Raw genomic sequence first — 25992 nt, 5'->3', positions numbered from 1 at the left:
ACTTCAACTTGAGTGACAAATCTCAAGGTGGAGTAAAAGGACATTTTTGTATTGTGTTACCTGGGTAGTCTGTACACATGGATTTATTTGCTCAATATAATGTCTGGGCATACATAATATAATGTAGGGTATATTTTGGTTTTCTGCATGATATTGTTATGGCAGAATTTGACAGTACTTAGTCACTTCCCTGGGACCTGATCCATGTGAAATGGAACATGTAAGATGGAACTAAGTGGATAAGAGTTTCTGTCACCTGAAAGATGTCACCAGACAAGTTTCATGCAGTGGTGCACACATCTAGCAGGCTACAGGCTGTGAGAGCTAAAAGATATAACCTGTTCCAACCTTATGAACTTCCAGCCTTATGAATTATTCTCCTCTATGCCCTCTCTCCCTTTGTACCTTGTTGTTGGTGCAAGGTACTACGTTGTCTACTTCTATTCTGGAAAAAATATTAGGTACTTACAAAATAGTTTTCTCCCTGATAATTATTATAAGATTAAATTATTTTGGACTTTTTGCAAGCAGATCCTGAACACAACATCAAAAGCTCACAGGCCCTTCTGGTTTTTCCACCTAGCAAAGAGAGATGATGCAAAGGGAAATTTAACATGTTTTCTCTTATTCAGAACTTTATGCTATCAAATATATGCTGAAGCATTTGCCAGTTTACAGAGACCTAGAGGATCTTTTATGCTGTATGGTAGCTGGAAAGCCAGCCTTCAGCTTGCTGGCCCTGCACTGAGCTTCTCTCTTGAATCACAGGGATCAAGATCCTGCCCTGAAGTCCCTGGAGCAGAGTTGCATCCCCCAACTTTGTGGGGGGTGTGTGTGTGTCTGTGTAACTCAGCTGCTAATCCAGCTATGTGAGCAGGCACAGTTCCCATGAAGGCATATACTGGAAGACATTTTAGCTTTCCTAAATTAGATTTATTTTTTAAATAAATCAGACTCCTGGCATATACCATGGGCTTTTTCCTAAACCAATTTGGTAACTGGGGCAATTTGAAGAACTAATTTCAGTTCTTATCTGGTTGTGAAAGATTTGATGGTTTCATGCCATTAGATTTTATCTCTGGATGATAGTTCATATATACATTCACCACATATGTGTTCTGCCATTTGGAATTAAACGCTTAAATACTTTTTAAAAAATCTTCACATTAGCCCTAACTGGCACAGAGTCATGTCCTGTCCTTCCTCCTGTTTCAGAAATGGCTACCTACAGGAGCTGTTCAATTTTATAGCTTTCTGATACATATGCTTTTCAATAGGTGGTTCTTAATATGTGTGTAGTGTTAAATTTCATCAAATAATCAAACTTTTTAGGTGTAGTAGATCAAATTTTGTCCTGAAGAGCCTCCAGTGGTGGGAAACATGAGTGCTGAAGAATGAAAAACAGCCCCCAACATAAAGTGTATTTTCAAAATGAGATCATCATAGTATTTAAAAAAATCTGGTCTTGCAACTTATACTTTTCAAAGACAAATCTAGACAAGTTTCAGCTGAACAGTTTAGAAGAGAAACTTCTTTGTCTGAATGTGGACTGCATGCAATTTCTGACAGGTTTATACTGAGATTTCTAAGTACTCACAAACGTAGTTTGAACATATTACTGTGAATTCTTACACAGTAATTACAAGCTTCAGTTTCTAGGTGGTTTTATTGAATTAGGTGGATTTAGTTACACAGATGAATTTAAAGAACTGTTTTTAAAATAGATTTTATTCTGTGATCCATAGAAATAAACAGATAATCCTTGGGACACAATAGGTATATTTAGTGACTCTGTAATGTAAAATATATTTCCTCCTATAGGTGCTTTTAAAAAATGATCTAACATAAAATCTACTAAGGCCTTTCTTTGAGACATTTTAAGATGCTAGTACATGTAATGTAACATGGCAGTAGACAAAGCATTTCAAATAAACACACAAAACCAACCCGTGGTGTGTAGAAAGTTCACTGCATTAACGTATGCTAAATTGATTGAGATAAAACTCTCATTGTCCATTAATGATTGAGCTTTTCTATGAAATTGCACCATTTCCCCTTTAAAATGATATTTTATAATTGTAAACTTCCCAGTTTTTGATAAAAATAGTATGAATATTCTTTCTGCTATCATGAAAATCCTATTAATTTTGCTTCATACCTTTCAAAAGCATGAAGAATTGTACTTGGGGTTTGAATCTAGGTTAATGAAAGCTGACAAAGTAAATGACCATTCCTAAAATACAGATATTTTGAAAGTACTTTGATTTTTTTTTTCTGTCTAATGTGTAAACTGATACTATTACTTTACTTTGAGTCATCCTTTTCTTTGTTCTTTGAGAAATTACATTGAAGTTGTTTATTCACTAACTGTACTGTACCGTGATGTGACTAAGAAATTAGAAGCAATCACATTTATAAACCAGATTTTAGTAATGCAAATTAAATTTTCTAAATTACAAACATGAATTAAGTTATGGCTTCTGAATGCATAACATGATCACTAGACTTATGTGCAAAATAGAAGTAGAAAAGATGTCCTAAGGCCCACTGAAGAATTGTAACCAGAACTACGTTATTGATACCTGAAACAAAGCTATTAAAGGGAGATGCTTGGATATACTTTTCATTATATTATTATGCTTCACAGATCCAGAAGCATTTATTTTTGTGCAGTTAAGCAAGAAGTGTCACCATTTTTTTTGTTTTTTTAAAATCTTTTTCGTGAGAGATGTATTTGTGTTTATCTGAACTTAGCACCAGAGAAATGATGTCAATAGGGGTTAGTTTAGACTTTTTAAGTCCCAGAATACTTGTGTCAAAGACTAGATCAGATCCTCTCCTGGTGGTGATGCGAATGGTGAGGCCACAACTACTTGTAACAAGTTCTTCAGAGAGTGTTAACAGCAGTCTGAGAGCCTGCAGTGAAAGAAAGAAAGGGGAAGATATTACTAAAGGTTTTTGTGGATTTTGAAGAAGAGTGGGAGTGTTTCTTGCCAAGGCTGAAAAATACAAACTATGAAGAGGTAGCTCTTAACTTGAACTGTGTATATATTTGTGCTTTTCTTCCTCTGTGTATTTCTGATCTTGAAGAAGTTGTAGATATTGTAGGGCATTCTTTCCTAGCTTTTTAATGGACAGTACAAAAGAAGAGAGTTTCTTTTTAACTATTTAGAAGGTTCCCTAAAGGTTCAAGGACACTTTCTATGACCAAGAAAAGATTCCCCAAACTGAAATAAAAATACTTTCTAGTAGTCATTAAAAAATCAACCTAAACTGAACTCTAAAAAGCTTTCGTCCTCCAGACTACACTCAGCTGAGTGTCAAGTTTCAAGCATTGGAGTACCTATTTGGGAAATGGTCACTACTTGGATTTACAGAGGTATTAGATGCCTTGAGGTAATTTGTGATCAAAGTTGAGAAGTTTAGGGCAGATAAGTGCATAAACTTCAACGTTTCACTAGAATACTAGTTGTCCTTGAAAATCTGATGTACAGTACAGGTAGAGGTGGTGTGGAGTTCTTACTGGAAGTTAGTTTTAGCTTATTGCAAACACTCTGAATATCCTTGTGTGTCTGTGGCAGTCACAAGTGACTGATAGGGAAAGTTTTCAGAGTTACCTGACTGACAAAACACTCAATTTTCATTTTAATGACGCATATCTCCAGATACTACAGCAAATTAAAGCGCACGAGGTATTGTTTTCATTTTAAGTCTCTGCAGGTCAGTTTTAAGTATCTACTTTTTCACAAGTACCAGCCGATTGTCTCTGCCCATCTAAGGACTTTTGGAAGCAGTGTAGCTGCCACAGCAGAAATCTTCCAGTAAATATTAGTGGGATCAAATCCCTGGACAGTAGTGGTTGAAAGGCCTGGGGTGAATTTCATGGTGGGAAGAAAACACCTGTGAGAAATAACAGCTGGTTTCTTTAGAATTTCCTCTCTAATATTATGTTATTAGTAAGATGATTAAAGTAGCTAGCACTGCCAGTACTAAGTGAAGCTCAAAGATTTCTGATACTTGCCATGAAACTTCAGTAACACTTCTTTTTTTCTTTCTTATTGCAGTCAGCAACTGTTTCTGATGGAGGTAAGCTGAAGCTTGTTTTTACTTTATAATGAAAAGTAATCAATTTTCCACATTAAGCAACATAATATGTGGTAAATTATGTGATATATTACAAGATGTGAGTCCAAGGTGGTGCAGAGCTCTGCGACTGCTTTGGGAACTGTGCCAGTGAAAATATTGCAGGGTTATGTTCACATACTTTCACTGGTTTATTTGCATAATATTTTTTTATGGTACATTTATATATGCACGTTTTTATTATAACTAGGCTTCTTCATTCATAATAATGAAGAGGCAGAGCTGGTAGACTTCTGTGTAATTGGATGGTAGATAAAATCTCATTCTCTGTTTTATTGTCCTTTACGTACCTCTTTTGTTTTTGAAGAGCTGTTCTGGCTTCTAAGTTGTAAGCTGTGTTGGTACATTTGTTGAGGTTGAACTTTGTTAAGTGTGATCCTTTTTGAGAAGGGGGTAAGTAATTTGATATTTGTAAAATCCCAGCATGGAGCTTTTGCACTTCTGGAGTACTTCTAAGTAAACTCCTCTTTATTGCACATAAGCTTGTTTGTTTTGATTTTAACATACCTTTAATGTTTTAAAGGATGTCCACTCTTTGTTAAACATTAGAAGACAATTTTTCTGAAGCTTTGAAGTTAATTGAAACAGTTTAAAAATGCTTCCTTAATGGAATGAAGGAATTTTTATAGTTCAGGGTATACAGGAGATGGCTTTTCTCCTTGTCTTCTCTGGCAGGACTTGGTTCACTTGAGCCTGCAGAGAAACTCACATATTTTTGCATTTGCTATTCTTTGACAACATTACAAGACAATTTTATTAAATAGAAAGGGCAAAAGGGAACAAGCTGTGTTGCTGTAATCAGTGCAGTGAAATTGGAAAAAATATTTGGAATGCTAAGGATAATTTTTTTAAATTACATGCAAATGTAAATGAAAATTAGCAATACTGTTTACAAAACTTCTTCATGTCCTAATTTCCGATTCCTTGCAAGACTAAAACTGCACTTGAGAAAAACATTACTGTTTTGGTCCTTTTGCTAGAGCCATTTTCCAGTGGCTTTGTCAGGCATTTTCCTTCTCTACTGCTGACACAGTCTAATGCTTTACTGTACTTCTGTCTGGATGAGAAGATAGACTCTGTGTTCTATCTCTCTTGTCTGCAAAGTGACAAAACAACAAAACAGAAAATAATAGTGTTTGTTCCACTTTCTATTTCTAAAATGTAGCCTGTGTTTTTCTGGGAAAAATACTTTTTTTTTTTCCCCCTGCACGTTACCTGCTTGATGTAAAAATCAAAACAGACCACAGACTTTTTGTTTGTGTATATAGTTGCTGAGGACCAAAAGTTTGATTGATCTTTTTTTGGGTAAAATGCAATGTACTTGTGTCTTGTCTCAGGGTTCTTGTTCTATGTTAATGAAAGTTATTTTGGTGCTTATCCAAACTTTGAAATTCCTGTGATAGTACTCATACAATAATAATTTCAATCTTTTTGTCCTTCCAGCTGAAAATTTATTTTAAAATTCCACTTATTTTCAGTTCTTCCAATATGACTTTTGTATGTTATTCCAAATCTGTAGGTAACCATTTTCACAATTAATTCTATACAGTTTTTTGAACTCACGAAATCTAAGGGCTGTGTAAGGTCGCAGAGGTAAAAGAGCAGCCAAGAAGCTATGTGCAATTTTCTGCTGAGTTGTATTCCGTATTTTTTCAGCTACTTCAGAATTTAATATGAACTCTCTTTTCATTGTTAAATGGTTCTTAAGAAGGGGTATAATTTGTATGAAAACTGGTAGTTGAACTATATTGGATAATATTGAATCAATGCTTAAATACCCAGGTAGTGGGTTGGAAAAATAGGAGCCAGAGAGACTGTAACCAGAAAAAGTGAAATTAAATAAATTCCTAATTCATTTTGAGCTGCATGGAGTAAAAAGTTCTGATTCATGTGTGAATTACATTTTCTAGCTTTTACTTTCATTGAATATGTCACAGCACTGAAATTTTTTCAGTTTTCCTTAAACTCACTAATACATAAATAGATCCACAGACAGAGACATTTTAGGATATGTCTAGTTTAAAGAAATTTTCACCAGTGTAACTATTAGTACAGCACTGCATACTTCCTGTCCTAGACTAAATCTTTATCATCCAAGAATCACAGAATGATTTGGGTTGGAAGGACCATAAAGGTCAACTTGTTCCAGCTCCCCTGCCATCCAAGCTGGCCTTGACACTTCCAGGGATGGGACATCTACAGTTTCTCTGGGCAACCTGTTCCAGTGGTATCAGCACTGTCAGTGAAAAATTTGTTATATCTAATCTAAATCTACCCTCCTTCATTTTAAAGCCATTACCCTTTGTATACTCTTGTCAGAAGTCCCTCTCCAGCTCTCTCTTAGCCCCCTTTAGGTACTGGAAGGTACTCTGAGGTCTCTCCAGAACCTTCTCTTCTGCTTTGTATTACTAATTAATATTAGTGTTTGTACATATTGACTAGATACTATAAATACTGTTGTTAACCTTTAGTTTGGGAAGAAAATTCATGTGTAAAAAGCAGTTATATGTTTATATACATCCCTTCAGTATGGTGGGAGGCACAACAGTTCTCTGTATGTTTTCTTTCCAAAGTCACTGAAGCTTTATGTCATATGGCTTTTATTATGTTAGAGCCTGGCCCTGGAAACCATCTACCCCTTGTTTTGTTTATTTTATATTTTACATCCTAGCTTGTGCAAGGCCGGGTTATTCCTATCTGCCAAAACTCTGCACTTGGGCATTTCAAGATAGGAAACGTGTAAATTAGCATTGTTTCTAGACGTGCTGACCAGTGGCAGCTCTTAACTGTAATTGATTTGTGTAATGAATTGCAGGCAATCAGAATGCAAACTGTAATAATGTTTAGATGCAAGATTACTGCTGTAGATCAACTGATCTGCAGCACCTATGCTCTAGGAGTACAGGAACCATTTTATGTTACTACAGTGACCTGTAATTAGCAGGTTTCTCTTACTTCCCACCTCAGAAACTGTCCTTTGCTGCTGCCTGTGGGAGCAGTGGGAGTGTGTACACAGCATGCAGGCTGTGCCTGATGATTTGAGCACTGTGCCATCTGAATTGTCACGGGGATGATCAATAGTCTCCAGCTAATGTCTGACTTTGCTATTTATACCTGGATGGCACTTTAGAAAGGGAAAACCTTGAGGTCAAAAGATCTATAACAGAAGTGCCGTCATCATTCATCTCCCAGACAGAGAGGGTGAGGTATCTGAGCTAGTGAGAATGTCCGAGTCAGTTCTTACCTGCTATTCCCTGCAGAGATCAGTTCCACAAAGCTGGAGTCTGTTATTTCCAAATACTTCAGCCTAACAGGTATTATATGCACGTCTTTTTGATGCTACTTTGCTGTAGTTTCTGCTGATTTTTGCTTTTAATGTTCATCACTTGGAAAGAATTTTCATAAGGCAAAATGTTTCTAAAGACCTTTTTTGAAAGGAATCTGATGTTTGCAGTAATAAATAATGTAAAACTGTATTTTAAAAAGTAACTGAAGGTAAGGCAAAAAATTCGCAATTAAGTACAAAATAAAACACTGTTTATGCTTTTTACACTATAGATACAGATGGATTATTTCCTTTAACAGGTATGTGACTTATTTGTCAGTTCTGCTGGTGGTGCATGCTCACTGTAGCTGTGTTCCACTGTAGCATAAATAATTCAAGTTCCTTTAGCAGCAGTGGCAAAAGGTCTTTACTTTAAATTATTTATGTAGCACTTTATAATGCTTTGTGTTAAGTATACTATTGCTTCCCCCTGCTTGAAGCCACGAGGGTAAGGAATCAATTTGTTTAGAATGGTGTTAGAGGCTACCAGGAATTGCTGTGGGGAAATGCATTAGCGTCCCTCATCCCAAAATTGCAGAGGAACAATGTGCTGTACAGTCAGACTAATCTACACCCAATGGGTTCTGGAACATTTCAGCTGAACTTGGTATGGATTCAGAAGGATGGCTTTCAGTGAAGGGCTTGAAGTATTTGATTAAGTGGCACCACAGTGGTTCTTATCAGCTTTATCCAGGTAATGTATTTGGTGATTAACTAACTAGAATATCTTAATAATATGATTGTATGTTCCGATGATTACAAGGAATATGCTTAGCTTCTCACAACAATAAAAAGTATTTGGTTTGTAGGCTGAAAAATGTATACAAAATACATACAAATTAGCCTTCATTAATTGTATTCAGGCTTATGGCATTATATTATCTAAACCAAAACTTCTGAAGCCATCTTACCCTGAATACTTTCACAATTTAGTTGATTAAATGCCTGTATTTTCTTGCATAATTCTGTTTTTGTAAAATAAATAAAACCAAGACCCTCTGTGGAATGTGTAAACACAAAAGGTGCAAAATACTGGGTTTTGAGGATTTTTTAGATAGCACTCTGTGTCAGTTCTGTATTTCCAAAAGGCAATAAATGAAACGGAATGAGTTTGCACTCAAAGTAGTTTTTCCTCACTAGGTATCGTTGCTTTCAAGCAGAAGAAAAATAAAGTTAGGTCCCTGGGATTTGGAATGTTTGAGCAAGGAGCCTCCTTTTACAGGTAATGCAAGATGAGTTGGTGGTTCTGACAGGCACGACAAATGAAGGCAGACATTTGGAAAGTTCACAGCACTGCTGTTGTCCATGTTATCCATGCAGAGCTGGGATTTTTCACATTAAATTCCTCTGGCATCCTGAGATTCCCAATTGCTCATTTTGTTTTTTAAAATACTTTATGAGGAGGAGGAGTAGTAGTTCACTTTGCACAACAGCCCTGTGGTGAGAACGTTTGAGGCGGGAGTCAGGACTCTGTGTTTCCTCTGATGATCATCACAGAGGGCTCATTAGATGAAATATGTGACGTGTGTACCTAGGAATGCATGACCTGTGAGAGTCGGGAAACCTGATGCTGAAGTCTTACATTGGAAACATTCCTCTGAAAGAGGAGTGGAGCAGGAGTTACAGCTTATACAGTCTTCATTTAAGTGTGATTTGGATAAATTGGGTACTAATGTTAGAGTCAGGGAGGTTTTTTCCTTCCATCTGACTTTTTCTCTGGTTCTAAATGGTATATCTGCACTAGGCTGTAACTGTTTAAATTGCAACTGATGATCTGGGTGGTAAAAGAAACAAGAATAACCAAGCCTTTTCTGGGAAACAACCTTGGTCTGTATTGTTTTCAGGTTGACAGGTGCCACAGCAGAAAGCTCTACAGATTTTAAAAGCAAACTGACTGAATTTTTTCATTAAGGGAAACCAAAGCTGTGTCAGGGTTAAGTATAAATTATAATGGTTCTTTTTGAAAAAAATCTGCATTACCTAAATTAAATCTAGCAGAACAGACAGTTTACTGGGAATGAGTAATCCCTTAATACTGTGTTAACACATTGGAGAACCTGTGCCAGTAGCTCTTTGGTTGTTGGAAATAGAGTCTTATTTTGGTTCATTTGTTTTCATGGGATCTCCAGAGTCAGCAGCATATCAGACGAGGGAGAACCCAGTAGTTTAGAGGAGTGTAACTCTGAGGAGCTGGAGAGAGCAGGCAGCTGGTAGCAATTAAAGGTAGTTAGCAGTTACCACTGGTGTAAACACTGGAGGCTGTAATTGCAGCTTGGTTTTCCTGCTGCCATAGGGAAATTGAACGCCTGCCACTGGGAGGGAGGTGAGGCTGACTGGCTGATGATTGCTGTGCCTGCCACTTCCCAATTCCTTCTGAGTCCTAAGGCACTGTGACTCCAGGACTGAGAGTTGTGCTCTTGGTGTGGCTGCTCCCTAATTTCTCTCTGTCAGTCAAGTAGGTTTCAGGGGTTTGGTATGTGGGATGAGTTTGGCTTTCTGACTCTGCCTGAAAGGAACAAGGAAATTTTCATCGTTCATCACTGGAGAACACTGGGGATTGAACCCTCCAGGAGTGAGGCAGTATCTGAAACTGTTCCAGATCTATCAAGAAGTGGGTGTCTGTTTGTATCCTGGACTGTAAAATAGAACATATCCACCTGCAGAGTTAAAGCAAAATACTTCAGATAATAAATTTAGATATCATTCTCTTCAGATTCACATTAGCTTCTTTCACAATAGTTTCACTGTGGTGACAGGTATTCTCTAATGAAGTTAACAGTTGACTTGGTTATGCTCTTAGATATGTTTTAAAGGAAAAAGTGAATATTTCTATGAGAAAATTTGGCATTATTTGCTGAATGTTTGCAATTAGCTTTGATTAATATGGTCATTAGGCAAAGAAAATGATGTATATACCTGTTTTGTTACTAGTTTCCTTAAATATTATCCTTGTTGAAAATACAGTTACATTTTGTTTTTCCCTAATCTTTTTCTGTGTCTTTGTCTTACTTGTTTTATTTTTGTCTTAAAAGATAGCTTTACTTACAGAAACTCAGAGTAGTTAACTATTACATCTTAGTGAATATTTCTGAGCTAAAAATAAATTTTAAAATGAAGTTTCAGAACTTCAAGAAAATTTTTTTTCTTGTCTTTACAACTATCTTCAAAACTTTTTCCTATGCTTATAGCAGTTTTTGAATGGTGCCTTTTTCCAAAGCTCTTACTTCCAGGGAGGAACAGCAGTGTTTTGTAATGTGAAGTTTAGAAGTGCAAAGTGCTTTCAAATACTTCTAACATAAAAGGAGACCCTGGGATACCTCATAAAGTAGGGTATTTTTGGTGAAATTACTCATTTCTTCAGTTAGTCCAAGTGATTAACTGAGGAAAATCATAAAAACGTCCCTGTGAAGCATAGTCCATTTCTGACTGGTTGTGAATTCAGTTTTCTCAAACAGATTGCATTCCTAGTGAGCTGCATACTTTTTCATTTGGCATAAAATTGATGAATATACTATCTATTTAATTTGAGGGTATTATTTTCTCACATCTGTTACTTCAAATTTTTCAAATAATTGAATGTCTGTGATTTTTTTCATCCCTTCATCACAGAATCTCACTCAGTTTGGCATCTTTCTATGTGCAACACGTCCTGCTTGAAGCAGGGAGATCAGACTAGGTAGCTCAGGCTTTAGTTGTGTCTTCACAATGAATTAAACCTTCTATCACCTCTGTGAAGTGTATAGCTGTGAGTTCAGCATTGCCAGTTTTACATTTGTGTACACTGGGAGGTGGAAGGACCATTCTACAAAAGGGTGTGCAAGAAGTAAATGACAAATCTGTGAGTGAATAGAACCCTATTGTAAGCAGTTCCTTCTCTTACTTAGAGCAGCCATTTCTTTCCCCTTTCTACTTCTGTGAACAAATGGTCACTTTGAGATTTTTTGGGTGTGCATATTTCATTTACTAACATGTGACAAAGATGATCTGGGGTTAATACTTGCAATTGTTAGGCTGCTACACAAGGAGTTTTTTGTGTTTCCCTGAATTCTCTGTGGGTTCTTGGTAATTTGTTTTTCAGAATACAAAATCACTTCTGTTTTTTCAAGATCTAAAGAATCTGGTAATTTCTCATCTTGAGGTTTCTAGATGATTCCATTATGTTGGCTGGAATCTGGAAGGGATCCCTATTTTTATCAGAAACCATGATAAATTGAGGATCTATGGTTTGATGCCTCTATTTCCTGTGGATGAGGAAGGCGTCCCTTACTAGCTCATTTTCCTTAATGTTCTTTTCCACAATTGACTCCTTTCCTAAATTTTCAGTATAAACAGGAATCTTGTATTTCCATGTAAAATTTCACAGATTTTCTGTCTCTACCAGTTGAAGTGTGTGTGAAATTTTGCTGTCTCCTATCACCAAGTAGGTTTTTGCCCACATTCTGGTGAACGGTGGGTTCTTGAACATCAACTTACCTTGGGTAATCTTATGAAGGTGTGCAGTCCGTAGGGTGAGAAATATCAACAGGAAAATGTGTTTTATTTTGTGGAACAATAAAAAAGATTTTGTTTTGGGCCTGCCCCTTTTGCTTCTGTCAGAGGACTGCTTTTAAGACACTCATTTAATTTTCTTTGCAGTAGAACAGAAGAAACTTGAGCGGTGTTTGGGGTGTTTTTTTTCTATGCAGGTGCTCTTAATAAAAATGGAGAGGGATATTTAGATACCTGCACCACTGTGAGCTTGAGCAGGAGGTGTGATAAGTAAACAATGTTGAAGAGTAAAGGTGAATACTACTTTGTTGACAGATTTAATTTCCTTTATTAACAGAGCTGAATAGCGCTGAATTGAAGGACTGCATCAGTGAAAACAGCCTCAGCAGCAATGCCAGCCTTCCCAGTGTGCAGAGCTGCCGGCGACTGCGAGAAAGGAGAGTTGCAAGCTGGGCTGTTTCCTTTGAGCGTCTTCTTCAGGATTCTGTTGGTGTTAAATATTTTTCGGTAAGTTTTGAGGGACAGCAAGAGGCTTTCCAAAATACCCGATACTGCCACAGTAATTTTCCTGTATTTTCTTTTATTTTCTTGATGCTATCCACGCACAGGACAAGAGACAGGAGTTCACTCATGCTCAGTTGTTATATGAGTATGTTTCTGAGTTTACACGGGTTCACAGTTGAGTAAGAGTTCATAGTAATGTACAGATTGCCATGCATTTCTGCACAGCAGAAGTTCAGGTGAAAATGGAAGCTATATTTGGCTTTGTCTTTTTCATTTCAGAAAGCTTCCCCATTTTGTAAAATGCCGTTTTGTAGCCTTTGTACAAGAAGAAGGAAGTACTTTTGGTAGTTTCCTAAGAATGGGTCATTATTTACATCTATCTCCACTGAAACGTTGGAAGCGACCTAGAAGATTTTTTTCAATGATAGAGCGGCTTATTTTCCTGAAAAAGGTTTTTAGAAATACATTTTGGAAGTAGTTATGGTAGCTAAGAGTAGCGTATGGTTAAAGCTGCAACATGAAGGAATGATGTTGAGTATTTGCAAAGCATAAATACTTTGCAATACATAAATACTGTTCTGCACAGCACATTTATGGAGCTGTAAATAGCATCATCTCTGTTTTGCATGCAAGGAAACTGAGGGTATATACTTTTGCTTTGCTGCACTGAGAGTATGTTGCTGATTCTGAATGTGTTACACAGGGACAGTTTGTGCTGCCCAAGTAATTTTCACAATGAGAATATAAGGAAACCTGTGGTGTAGGAGAGGTAGATTATTGGAATCTGCAGTAACTCAGACTCTTTTGCTTGATACAAAAGTATTAAGATATCACAATGGTTAATAAACAGACTTTCATGTTAACTGGTAAGGGGAACCCAAAACCCCACATTTACAGCGAACATCTATTTGAGGAAACAGAGAAGAGGAAAACAAAATAATGCATCTTGGATATTATGTTCTCTGGTTTAGCAGAGTAGCCTGAGAGTTATTAGCATTTCTGCTTTAATACTGAGACTTCTTGTCAGGCTGAAAGGAAAAATTCTGATCTGATATTAGAGTCCGTCTGAAAAATGACATAATTTGTGTGCCTGCTACTGAAAACTCAGTTGACTTTTCTAATTACTTGTAAATGTTCAGTACACTTAGAAAATTGCTGCATTAATTTTTCACTGTCATGTTAGTTCAAAACTTACATTAAAAATGTAAAAACTAGTTCATATCATTTTAATAAATTTTCAGATTAAAAGGTGAAAGGTACTTTCATTTCAGCAAAAGCCAACCTCAGATATTCTGAAAGTTTTACTTTTCCCCCCATTTTATTCTAATTAGAACTTCTTTTTATAAACACTGCAAAAGTGCATGTGTTAAAGAAATACCCACTTTAAAAAACAATTAGGGAATGTTAAAGTTTATTGTGTGCACCACCATTTTCTTGAGGCCCAGGAGATTTCCAGAACCACTGCTTAGATTTATTTGCAACCTGGTTGTCATAACACTGTGCAGTTACAGATTGCTGCCAGTATCCAAGAACATTGAGGCACCAGCATTTAAATCATGGTTTCATAGTAAGTGTCTTGGTGCATTTGTGATCCAGCCTCTGCCTTTCCTGAGGACAGCTTTGTCACAGAGCAGGAATTACTCTGTAAGAAGGAGAGATTTTGCATGTTTTCCAAATACTCACACTTTGCATAAGAGCTGCTGCTTAGAGCAGTCAGCCAGGAGGTGAGAGTGCTGTTTGCAGGTTCCCCCACTGAAGGCATTCAGACCAACCTCTCCAGCTTCCCAGCCATGGGTGACTGCTGAGCAGCCTGATGTTCCAGCTGGGGCACCACTTGGCCTTCCTGGTGAAGCTGTGTTGTTGGACAGCCAGCTGTGCCCAAATCCTGTGGCCACAAGGAAGCAAGTGGGAGATGGACTCTAGATTCACAGGGAATGTGCCAGGGGAGAAGTAGGCAGTTTTGTTCCAGTTCCTGTTCACTAATTTGATTCTCTTTTAATATGTAATTACACGTAAAATGCAGAAATGTCCCCTGACTACTCTCTGGATTGTCTTTTATGCGTTTGGTGTCTCAGCTGATGCCTCTGAGGAGCTTTAAATTCAGAGCTTGCTTGGGCATTTAGATTCCCTGTATGCTGGTTTATCTCAATTGCTTTCTTACAGCTGGACTCCCTAAACTCTATGTAAATCTGAAAAGCACAAATAAGCTAAAGTTTATTTCTGTGGAGGTTCTTCTTACACAGCTTTCTGAGGCTGCCTTGTATTGTAAGGAAGCTTCAGTGATACACCATGTGACAACTGAGTGAAGGTTGTGGTGGATTAAATTATTTTTTTATATCTTTATTTTTCCCCTGATGGTTAAAATGCTTTTAAGATGCAGAGAGAATATTGAATTATACAGATTTGAATATGGGACAGTTTGTGCTTGTAGAGTTTTCCAACTGAATTGGTACCAGTCTTCATTTGGACTTTAGAATCCTGTAATATAAATGTCCTGATTATTGTGTATTGTACTGGGAGATATATTTTTTTCCTCTTAGTGAGTATTTTCCAAAGAGATACCATGCAACCACATCAGCGTACACTGATAAAAGATTTTTCTTTTGTAGTTGCTATGTGATGCAGAGAGATACCGTAATGAATCCAGAACTGATTATGGGCATTGCTTGATAAACATCTGCTCTGTTACATCAGTGGAACTGCAATTAAAGACAGTTTACAGTGTCATTTTTAAATGTAGTTTATAAATTATTTAAATTTTTATTAAAAGTTTATTCACTAGTTTATGCACTACTTAGCATGACATTTCAAACTTTGTACTTGCAAATGATTTGATTGTAACTCGATGGATTCTTCTCAGTTATATACATTTAAAAAACACGAGAAAGAGGGGAAGCACTACATATGTATTGGACATACATTGATTTTTAATGCAGAAGAAAACTGGACTGTGAGACTGATTGAAAAGTTACCTTTTTGCAAACTTTCTGAGCATTATAAATATGTTGTTTAAGCTGGCAAGTAACTTTTCTTTGAGACATTTATTTATTTGCTTTTTTTCCCCCTAGGAATTTCTACGGAAAGAATTTAGTGAAGAAAATATTTTATTTTGGCAGGCCTGTGAATATTTTAACCATGTACCTGCACATGATAAAAAAGAGGTAAGTCAATGTTGTATTCCAGTACATTGCATTGCTTCTTCAAAAATTATTACTCCTTCAAGGTTATAGAAATTAATGGAGCTGTGCTTGGTCTTCATACTGTGACGTCACTAAAATAGGGTTGGATGACCTAAATTTAAGATGCTAGGTGTATTTGAACTGCAGCAGAGTGCAGAGGAAGCTCTGTAAGAATGAGGTAAGGTATCCTGGATGTTGGAAATGGCCAGCAGTGGTAGCCCAGTGCATGGAAGTGCAGAGCAAGTTAATTGAACGTGTCAAGGAGAGGCCTCTTACACTCTTTTAGGTAGACTGCCTCCACCAACCAAGATTGTGTTTCTAAGTAACTTAGATTATCTGCTGCTCTAAGTGTAGTGCTCTCATGTTTGTTCACAAATTATGAGAATCTCCATCTCATTCTTTTGAGGGAATTGGTCAGGCAGTTTGGGTGAATATTGAGCTTTGTACAGGTTGGCAACACTTCTGTCTACACCACAGCCAAATCTAGTCAGGTTTATGTGGTGGAAACAGTTTAATCTTCCAAGTCTCTCTTAACTCCCTTGTCTACTAATGAGGTTTTTTTCTCCTACTTTCTTCTGTCTTCAAACAATGTATTTTCTGAACACCACCCTTAAGGGCTGTGGGCTCAGCTTGGTGGGTTTTTCATTATTTTTGTGATGTGGGTGTTTCAGAGTAAACAAGTTAAAAATGAGTGATTGTGACTGTAAACATTCATATATATATTTACTTTTTTCTCACTTCTAGAAATTGAATCTTAGAGGATTTATGTAAATAGTAACTTATATAAAAGGTCTAAAATCTAAAAAAATCTACTTTCCTTTTTAAAAAATACTTGCTGTGCTTCACTGCTTGATTATTTTAATTTTTATTTGGAGGACAACATTTACTGCTTAAGAAATAGTTGATGAATATTTCTAATTTTAAAGGAAAAACTCTATTTATGTGCCTAAAACTAACAAAAGCTGACTTATGAAGAATACATATATTAAAGAATTGTGGCTATCTATTTTTGGGTGAAATATATCAGTGTAAGAAATGCTTAGCTAAAAATACAGTTTTAAAATCAACCTACATTTAACATTTCTTTTCTGTAGCTTTCTTACAGAGCTCGGGAGATCTTCAGTAAGTTCTTGTGTAGCAAAGCTACAACCCCAGTTAATATTGACAGCCAGGCACAGTTGGCAGATGATATTCTCAATTCTCCCCATCCAGATATGTTCAAGGAACAACAGCTTCAGGTAATTGTAGTAAACATGAATGCTCTGTGTACGTCTGTTATCGTTTCCTTTATAATCTATATAAATAGTTTCACATGCTGTATACCTTAGATTCTGTTAGAAGAATAGAAAAAAGGCTGCTTGACTGTTTTTCTGTTGTGTGTAGAAAATTGTCATATAACTAAAAAATAATCTGAGAAGTACTGTTACTGAAATGAGGGTTTAGTGCGAGTAAATAAGTCTATGTATTGCAGCACCATTGCATAGAGTGTTGGCATATGGCTGGTTTTCTTTAGTGGAAGTTGAGTGCACAAATAGTGTCTACTTCTGGTTTTTAAAATGTCAGTTGTATTAAAGGAGTTCTTCTTTTATGCTTTAATACTACTGTCAGGCAAAGAGATTTTAAAACTGTTGGAGTCTGAAGACCTCTGAAGTGGATGTATTTTAAATAATTACGGACATTCAGAACAGTTATGCAACAACAGCATACACTTTACATTTCCTGTAGAATTTAAGTTTCTAATTTTTTCTCCTAAGTCATCTCTTTGGTAACTCTTCCACCCTAACAGTTTGTTAGTAGAAGTAATTTTGAAATCAAGGCCATAGCTTTAATGAACCAGGTCACAATCTTAGGACATAATCTCAGACCGCATGCTTTTGGTCAATATGAGCAGCTGGGTATAGTATCGTCCTCCTGCAAAGTGGAGATAGAAAGGTAGGTCTGACTGCTGGTCTGGCAGCTTCCAGCATTATAGCTATTCCTTATGCACCTCCTAAGATGAGCCTTCTGTGGGAATTACCAGTCACCAGCTTCCCAGACATTTTTTCATGCATTTGTCATCCTGGTGTTGTGGAGACTATGCCTGAATTCCTCCGCATCCTCTCCCATTTGTTTGGTGGAGTACAAGGAGTCCTGATGAGTCAGGTGACAGGGCTGATGCAGGTTTTCTCCCTTTGGAAATGCTGTATCCTTAGTTGGAGGGCTCATAATGCTCGTGAGAAGTCCTGCTCTGGGTCCAGTCCCAGCCACAAGGCCTGTCTGTGCCTGATCTGCTTATCTCAAATTGTCAGTGCCTCAGTCAGATCCCTCAGTCAGACCCGTTCCTTCCACTGGAAAATGAGGTGAAGCTGGATGAGAATTACTTCTGCTGAAGGATGTGGCCTGGGAGCTTGTCTGAGGTGCTGGTGGTGTGTTGCCTGGCCGAGGTCAGCGCTGGGGAATCAGCTGCTCGATGGCCCTTAATTTCTTGGATTCAGTGAGTGGTTCTGCAGGAGGTCGGTTTGTGGTCTTGGTGGATGGCACCACCCTGAGAACATAGAGCTGTGGGTTGTGTAGTTACTGCATACACCCACAGACTCTCAAAGTTCAACTCATGGCAGTGCCACAACCTTAATAAAGCAAAAGCTCTGCATTTGTGGTCTTTCACAAGATTTTTTGGATTTGAACACTGACCACAGAGTGCAAGGGTGCTGCTCTGTGGTGGTTGTTGGATGACTGTGATGCTGGGGAATAGGGAGTGTTGCTGTAAGTCTGCACAGGAGTTGCAGAAGTGTGTGGGAAAGTGCCTTGGAAACACTTTCAGACCGTTCTCTCTCAAGCACTGCCTGCTGGGAATAATCCTGGAAGTTGCTTTCTGTCCATATCCTGGGAAATTTGTCCTTCATCTTGTTGTTAGAGGTTTTAATGGCAGTGTGGATGCTGCCAAAATAGCTAGTTGGGATGTTCTTTTTTATAAATTGGATACAAAGAAGCATTATGATTGTTTGTGGATGGAGGACAGTGTAGGTCACTTGAACCTACTAAAATAAGAATAAAATATCAAGTACTTCATGTAGAGTTGATAATGGATGTAAATTTTTCTACTCTTGTTTATCTGTAAATTTCAAATTATGCTTTTAAAAGATACTTTTCTCATTTGTAAGAACAAGAACTATCATCTACTAGCCTTTTCCAAATAAGCAGAAGTCATTAAGACATGTAAATATGATAATAATGCTAAATATAGGAAATCATGGATGTACTGTGAGCTAGAAACATAGTAGGACAGATGATAATCAGCTCAAGGTAAATTAGTTACGCTCTCATCACTTTGTCCAGCAAAGTTAAAAGGTTGTAATTCTTTTGCTGTTTTAAATATATTTAATTTGCAGACTGCATCTCTGCTATAACTTTTCTTGTGTCTCTTACTTCCCTGCAATTTTTTCCTTTATTCTTCCTGCCTAGCATGGAATAACTATTTTATCTTCTTAATGGCGCTAGACTCTGTGATGGGCAACTGTGTAAAGCTTTGTTTTCATCCTGATGCTGTGTTAAGTTTAATGTATTAGTGTAAGCTGTGCCATAGAATCATGTCTTATATTTTGGGGCACAAAATGCATTCAGTTGAAAGTACTGTGATTTGTTGAAGAGTGTAACCTTTTAAGTTTCATTTTCTTAAAAAGCTCAAGGACAGGTGAAATATTTTGTATTTTTCAGTTAGCTTGGGTTTTGCATCTGTGTTGGAGCCTGCAGGCTATACTTAGCATTTTCTCCCAGTAATCTTGTATCAGTGGTGCTTCTGTGAGTCCTTGAGACTGAGGCATTTTGATTTCTTTTAATTGCCCCTCTGTATTTTACACTGTTTTGGCAATACACCACAGTATTCTTTGAGCTCAACAGAACTCAAGAATTGTTTCAAAGCTGTGTATGTTGTGTACGCTCAATAGTCTGTTGAGACTTGGCCTAAGGATTACATGTGCTCTGAAATTTGTTGTCTTTTTCAATTTTGCCAGTGTACCTGTGGTCAGAGAAGGATGGTGTGAGACAGATGTTCCCCTTTGTGAGCAAGGTTTCAAGTGAGAAATCTTTGGTACTAGATTGTCTCTTTGTCATGGCCTTGAGGGCACACTGGACTTTGCACTGAGCCATTTAATCATGTTAAGCTGTCAAAGCTAAAATGTACGAAAGTATTTTTCCATCGCTTACCACGTGGAAAACAGTGCATTAGAAGGCCCAACAAAGATGACAGGCAGCTTTAGGAATGGAAGTGTACAGAGGAGAAAGGCAAGAACATGGAAGTTGGCATTCAGTTTGATTTAGGTTTCTGTGACTCTGCAAGACCAAGTTCTCTCTGCTTTATCTTGCTGTTTCCAAGGTAAGTTTTGGGCTAAAGCCAGTTGAGAAGGGCATCTCTGCACAACCTTAAACATGATTTTGATCTGCAAATGGACCACTCTGTCTCAGTGATGGACTTTCCTTTATACTTCTGGGAATACCTGAGGGAATACTCACAGCTTTTACCGGCTAGGCTCGTAGTTCAATGCCTCAGAAAGCCTCGGGCAGCCTAGAGAGGTAGCACGGGAAATCCAGCATTTCAGTAGCTCTGAAAGTGGCAAATGGTAGCTGCAAAGCTGATACCACCAGCAGAAGCAAAGAGGGAGAAATATAGCTTTTGGTTTGCCTAATTGCTGCAATTAGAAGCTTTCAAACAGAGACGCAGATGTTTGCAGAAGGATTGCAAAGTCCAAGAGGGCAGGTCCCCTCTCAGGCCCTTCTTTTATTCAGAGAAGGGGAAAGGGGAGGACTAGGGGCGGACCCGGGGTGACCGGCCAATCAGACACTGCTAAAGAGTTTATGTTTGGTTTTGCCCACGCTTGGAACAAAGGAGTTCAGAGCACATGGCAAAGGCAAGTCCTGGCTTGTCTTGGGGAGGGGGAATGGTGACCTCGGAGCAGGCAGCAACAAATACCATAACTGGTTGGGTGGTGCATACCTTCCTTTGCTTGTGGGGAATTTGTCATGTCCAGAGAAGCAGCCATTCAAACTGTTTTTTCAGATCAAGTGAATCATGGCAGAAGATAATAGAAGTAAAAGTATGGATTTACTTAAAACAGCAGGGTTGCAAAAGTGGAACAAAAAATTCAAACATTATTTAGCATTTAAGAAAAAACTCTTCTTCACTTTCATAAATTTAGCTTTGGTTAAATCAGCCTCAGATATTTGCTCCAGGCCTCGTAAAGAGCTGCTTTCTTCCTCTGTGGATAAAGAAAAATGTTGGTCATTTAATGTAAACTGTTCTCTTTCAAGATTTACAGCATCTTGATTATTGAATTGTCCAAAGATACCGATGGTTTTTTTTCCTTACGATTGAGCACGTGACCATGGCTTAGTGGTGGACTTGGCAGTTCTGGGTTAATGGTTGGATTCGATGATCTTAGAGGTCTTTGCCAGCCTAAATGATTCTATGATTCTGTGAAGATTATATATACTGTAAAGGACTCTCAGCTTCTCCTCACATCAGCAATTAACTTTGTGTGTCTTGTATCATTGTGTACTATTGCATATTGTGATTATATCATATTTGTGTGTTTTAGAATATAAACTTTTCTTGTTCACAGCTACCTTAAAACACACTTGTATAACTTGATCCTGTCACATACAGTGTTAGTGTAATAACCTCTGAAAATGTTTTAAATGTTCCACATAGAATGGCATCAATGCTGTAAAAGAGGATGGTGTTGTCGAGACTCTACAGCATCTTAGCTTGCACTTTGCACAAATCCTAACATTTTCTCTGAACCTGTAATAAGGGAATAGGTCAAATTATGTTTCACTTTAAATGGGTGCAGCGTATTTATTAACCAGCTCTAAACAAAATCGTACCTATGCTGTTTACAACCGAATGTCCTAAAATTTGTGGGTGTTGGCTGTTGCAAAGTAGCTTAATGTTCTTGATGTGTTACTGAAGCGCATGTAACCGTTATCCACTGTGTTTTAATTTCAGATATTTAACTTGATGAAGTTTGATAGCTATACTCGCTTCCTCAAATCCCCCCTTTACCAAGAATGCATCTTAGCTGAAGTGGAAGGACGTCCTCTTCCTGATCCTCAGCGTGTTCCCAGCAGCCCCACTTCCAAACACAGCGTCAGTTCAGAGAAGTCCAACATGTCAACACCAAAAAAGGTGACCTTTGCATTCCTGTTATCTGAAAACCATGTTTTTAAATAATGCTTTTCAAGTTCTTTAGAAAATCAAAGATAATATATAAAATAAAATTAAAATGTGTGGTTATAGATGCTGGCAAGTACAATTGCAATATTTTTATGTATTTGGGAAAAGACTTTTTTTTTTATCCTTGCCTTTGAATCAGTTTCCTAGATACTGACTTTCTGAATATAATTTTAAATCTTCATTATTATTTAAATAAATGTGTACAAATAAAAAGTAAGAGTTATTTTAATGTGCCAGTTCAGAAGCTTATTTAGGTTGAACATGGGAGTTAAGATGTGATAATTTAACCTTTGTTGAGAGCAGACATTTTATCAGAAGTTTTGGAGAAGACTTAACCTAAACAAACTCATTTTTGCAGAGGGCTTTTTTAATTTCTTAGCTTCTACTAAACTAAGATAATTCTGTGTTAAATAAGTACAGTTGCTTAAAAATTAGACCAGTAGTCTTACTGACTGATCTCCTGACATTATTTAGGGTTTATTTTTTTCTTCTTGTAGATAATACCACCATAGCATTACATAACTGTATGGGTAAACTATAACTTTTCGTTTTTCACGTCAGTCACTACAGATTACCCCATCTGTCACTATGTATTTTTATGACTAGGAACCTTTAAAAAGTGGCATTTTAAGGAATAGTCTAATAATCTAACAAGAATACTACCTTGTTAAAAGCAAGTTTAGTTTAATATCAAACATTCCTGACATATGTATTCTTCAACTCTAATAAATACTTGATTATACTTGTAAATGCTAAACAGTTCTTTGTCATTGTCTTTAAAAGCTGTTCATGTTCAAGCCTAACCTAGGAAAAATACCAAAGTGAAATTCAGTGTTTTAAAAGCGAGGCAAATGGCCTTTCCACATTAACTTAGGCGTTACTGGTGAGCTGGGGACAGTTCTTTCATATTTGCTGGAGCTCTCCATGGCTCATTTCCAGCTACTGTTTTGTATTCCCTACCAAGTAGCACATTTCCATCTATGTATTTCTTTTTGTTGCCACTGGTGAGGTTTTTTGGGTTTTTTTGATTGCTACTGGGAGGAATGCTGGTTGGCACAGACACTTGTGCGTGGGATAAAGAAGGCAGCTAACCTGGCCATCACACTCTTGTTTTAGGAAGAAGTGTGGGAAGGTTTATTTTAGACAATATACTCACAACTGTGATCCAACCAGTGATTTAATTGTGTTTTGGTGATAGCTAAGTGGTAAATCAAAGTCAGGAAGATCTTTAAATGAAGAGTCAGGAGAGGAGGACACGGAGAAGAAAAAAAGGGGAACATTCTTCTCATGGTCAAGAAGTAAGAGTTTGGGAAAATCACAGAAGAGAAGAGAAAATGGTGATTATCCAAACGGTGAGTGTTCACATTCCACTTTGTTTCAAGGTTGTTTCAGCAGTAGATGTGATTAGTCTTACAATGATTAGTTGCTATCTGAGTGCATCCTTGGGAGCGGCAGAGGAAAAGAACTGTCAAGTCAGAAGGCCACAGCATGGCTAGTATTGCTGCAGTTTTGTGGAAGACGTACAAGTAAACAGATGAAATTATGACAATATTTAGATCTGTTTTTACCAACTTCCAAAAGACTTTTTTCCTACTTTTTGGCACATTCTGCCTTTCTGTGTGCTGGTAATTGCTTTTTCAATAAGAGAGCTACTATTTTTGTAGAAAGATAATTTCAAATCTTTACAGGGAAGTCCAGGAACAGTACAGCAAATAGTGCTATAGTTACAGCTATTTAAAAATTCCTCCATCTGTGTTATCCTACTTTCTTTCTTTTATCAGTAACACACAGGTATGTTCGCTTTTGAACAGAGTCACCATCTGTTTTCACCTTCCCTGACTAAAATGAAAAAGGAGAGTCAGAGGTGTGAAAGCCCTTGTAACCTGCTGTTTTGTTACTTAATTGTGTTTGAGAATTTAGGGAAGAGTTCCCTTGTGAAAGCACCTGTACGTGGCCTCTAGAGGAGATGAAAGTTCTGCAGTAAATTATTCTATTGAGTTAAAAATAATGAAGAAATTCCAGTGAAGTAGCAACTTTGGTCCATATTTGTTACTGTAGTTTTCGTTTCTGGTAAATGCCCAGACCTACAAGATATCTTTGATCATTGGGATACTTTGAGTGCTCTTAGTATATTCATACGTGAAAAGACATCAGAGGCATTTACTGAGATTATAGGCTCAAACTTCTGAAAGTGACTAGTAGTTGTCTCAGATTTTAGTTTTCTAACACCATACTTGCGCTTTTAAAAAGATGTATTTCCCTTCAAAATATCCGAAGAGGTAGAATAATTTTTAAGGTGAAATATTGAAATCTTGTTAGATCTAATTAACTAAACTAAGTTTTTTTAATAAAAGGGATTATATTTTTCTTTTTTAATATAAAAACAAGTGGGTTTATTCAAGGGCTGCATAACCAAGAAATACTTGACCAAGAGTTGCTTTGATTTCCATGCTTCCATGCACAGTACAAAGGTGTTTTTTTTCCTTTTAATGAAAAAAGAAAAATTTATGACTGGAGAAGCTAATATTTGAAATAGTTTTCTGTATTATAATAAATAATAAAATAAGCCTCCTTACTGATTGCTGATTCTTTCCACAAACAGATTCTTTTCAGTCCAATGGATTGTCATACAGACGGGAATCACAAGGCTCCATGTCATCCACTGCTAGTCTTGACTTGGTAATGGCTGCCTCTTACTAATGAGCAAGTGGGGAACAGATAAAAAAGTGAATTACTGATTTTCTAAGATGTGTGATGTTTGATGTAACGCCTTGGGAAGGGGTCTTTAAGTGATAAAGCTGGAGCACAAGATGTAATACTAAGCAATTTTAGAGTGTTAGAAATGTAATAGAGGTTGCATTCATATATTAGTTCTTATTTTATCCTTGTAACAGAAAGATATTCTTTGCATCTTGTCTGTCTTAACTTCAGGCACCAGTGAACTACCAGAATAAAGTTTTCCTTTTAAAGACTATAGCTCTTTAAAAACAGTGTGTTCCACCTACCAGAGGGAGAATCTGTTTTGAACAACCACAAGTTAAAGCTTTCCCTCTTCTTGGCCTATGCATTAAGGGGGATGCAAGTTGAATTAGGTTGATTTTTGTTGTGCCAGTGTCTGTTGTGCTTCTTCTCTGTTTATTTCTTTTAAAGTTGTGTGTTCTTGTCATTATGACTTAACTTGGTCCTAAAAATCTGAGAAGTAGGGAATTTTGTTGCAAACACTTTGTCACACTAATAAAATAAGTGAAGACACTGTGATTTCTAACCAACAAGTTCTACCTTCACAGTGTAAAACTAGTGAGATGCAAAATTAAAACACTATTTTTAAAGCATAGATGTATTAGTTTATTTTAGCTATGTTGATATGGAGGAAGAATCTAAAAAAGGAAATTTTAAAGTTGTTTGTGCTTTTGATATCCCTCTAATTGACTAGATTCTGTGTAATTAATTACTAACTGATAACTGTGTAATTTTGCCTATGCTAAAAATATTGATCAGAGAAACAAGCATGGTGAAGTCATGTTTATTTCTGTTGCAGAAAAGTCTTGGCTTAAGAAATAGAAAATGGAAAGCCTTCCTAAAGCAACAACCCCTCATTTCTCTCCCACTCCCACTTGATTTAAGTCAGAAAGTTACTGTGATTTGAATGAGAAGCACCAAGTTAAAAAGCATGATGAGTACCCTAGAAGGCTGACAAAACCAGTATTTTTAGTGTCCTTTTAAGTTACAAGTGAGACTTTTGTTAAGTTTTCAAAGATACTTTTTATATTTAGTAGTACTGTTTCTATTCTACTGTTACACTAGAATAAAGGTTAGTGACTAGCCCATAACATCGTAGTTCTAGTTCCCTTTAATAAAAACAATTAATGGTCACAAAGCAAATAATTTTAAAATTTTAATTTCTCAGTGGTGTATTTGTGCATAGAATTCAGATTATGTTAAAAAGAGGAAATTTTGAGAGGAAAGATTGAGAAACCTGATATTTAAAGGCATTGCTCCTCACTTAAATGTTGATTCATAGTGTGTTGATGGTAATTTTTACATCAGCAGGACATTATTGAGCACAGGCATTTAACTATTTGGATGTTTAATAAGATTTTACTTACTTTTATACTTTTTAATTAGGAGTTCTTTAGTAAATTTCG

The 25992-nt window shown here is 36.9% G+C and overlaps 1 protein-coding gene across 7 annotated transcripts in view; it reads left to right on the top strand.

Annotated features, from left to right (window-relative positions):
- Nucleotides 1–25992, top strand: part of RGS12 (regulator of G-protein signaling 12) — an 85282-nt gene that overhangs the window by 32278 nt on the left and 27012 nt on the right. For all 7 annotated transcript variants that reach the window (XM_017727703.1, XM_017727710.1, XM_017727709.1 and 4 more), the window contains 7 exons: nucleotides 4065–4086; nucleotides 12294–12463; nucleotides 15529–15621; nucleotides 16734–16877; nucleotides 21620–21799; nucleotides 23046–23199; nucleotides 24450–24526. In XM_017727703.1, coding sequence (XP_017583192.1) covers nucleotides 4065–4086; nucleotides 12294–12463; nucleotides 15529–15621; nucleotides 16734–16877; nucleotides 21620–21799; nucleotides 23046–23199; nucleotides 24450–24526 — 840 coding nt within the window. The remainder of the gene's footprint in view (nucleotides 1–4064; nucleotides 4087–12293; nucleotides 12464–15528; nucleotides 15622–16733; nucleotides 16878–21619; nucleotides 21800–23045; nucleotides 23200–24449; nucleotides 24527–25992) is intronic.

This window comes from Corvus brachyrhynchos, unplaced genomic scaffold (assembly GCF_000691975.1).
Source record: "Corvus brachyrhynchos isolate BGI_N302 unplaced genomic scaffold, ASM69197v1 scaffold80, whole genome shotgun sequence".
Classification (NCBI taxonomy): Eukaryota; Metazoa; Chordata; class Aves; order Passeriformes; family Corvidae; genus Corvus; species Corvus brachyrhynchos.
This window is presented reverse-complemented; position numbering and strand designations above follow the sequence as displayed.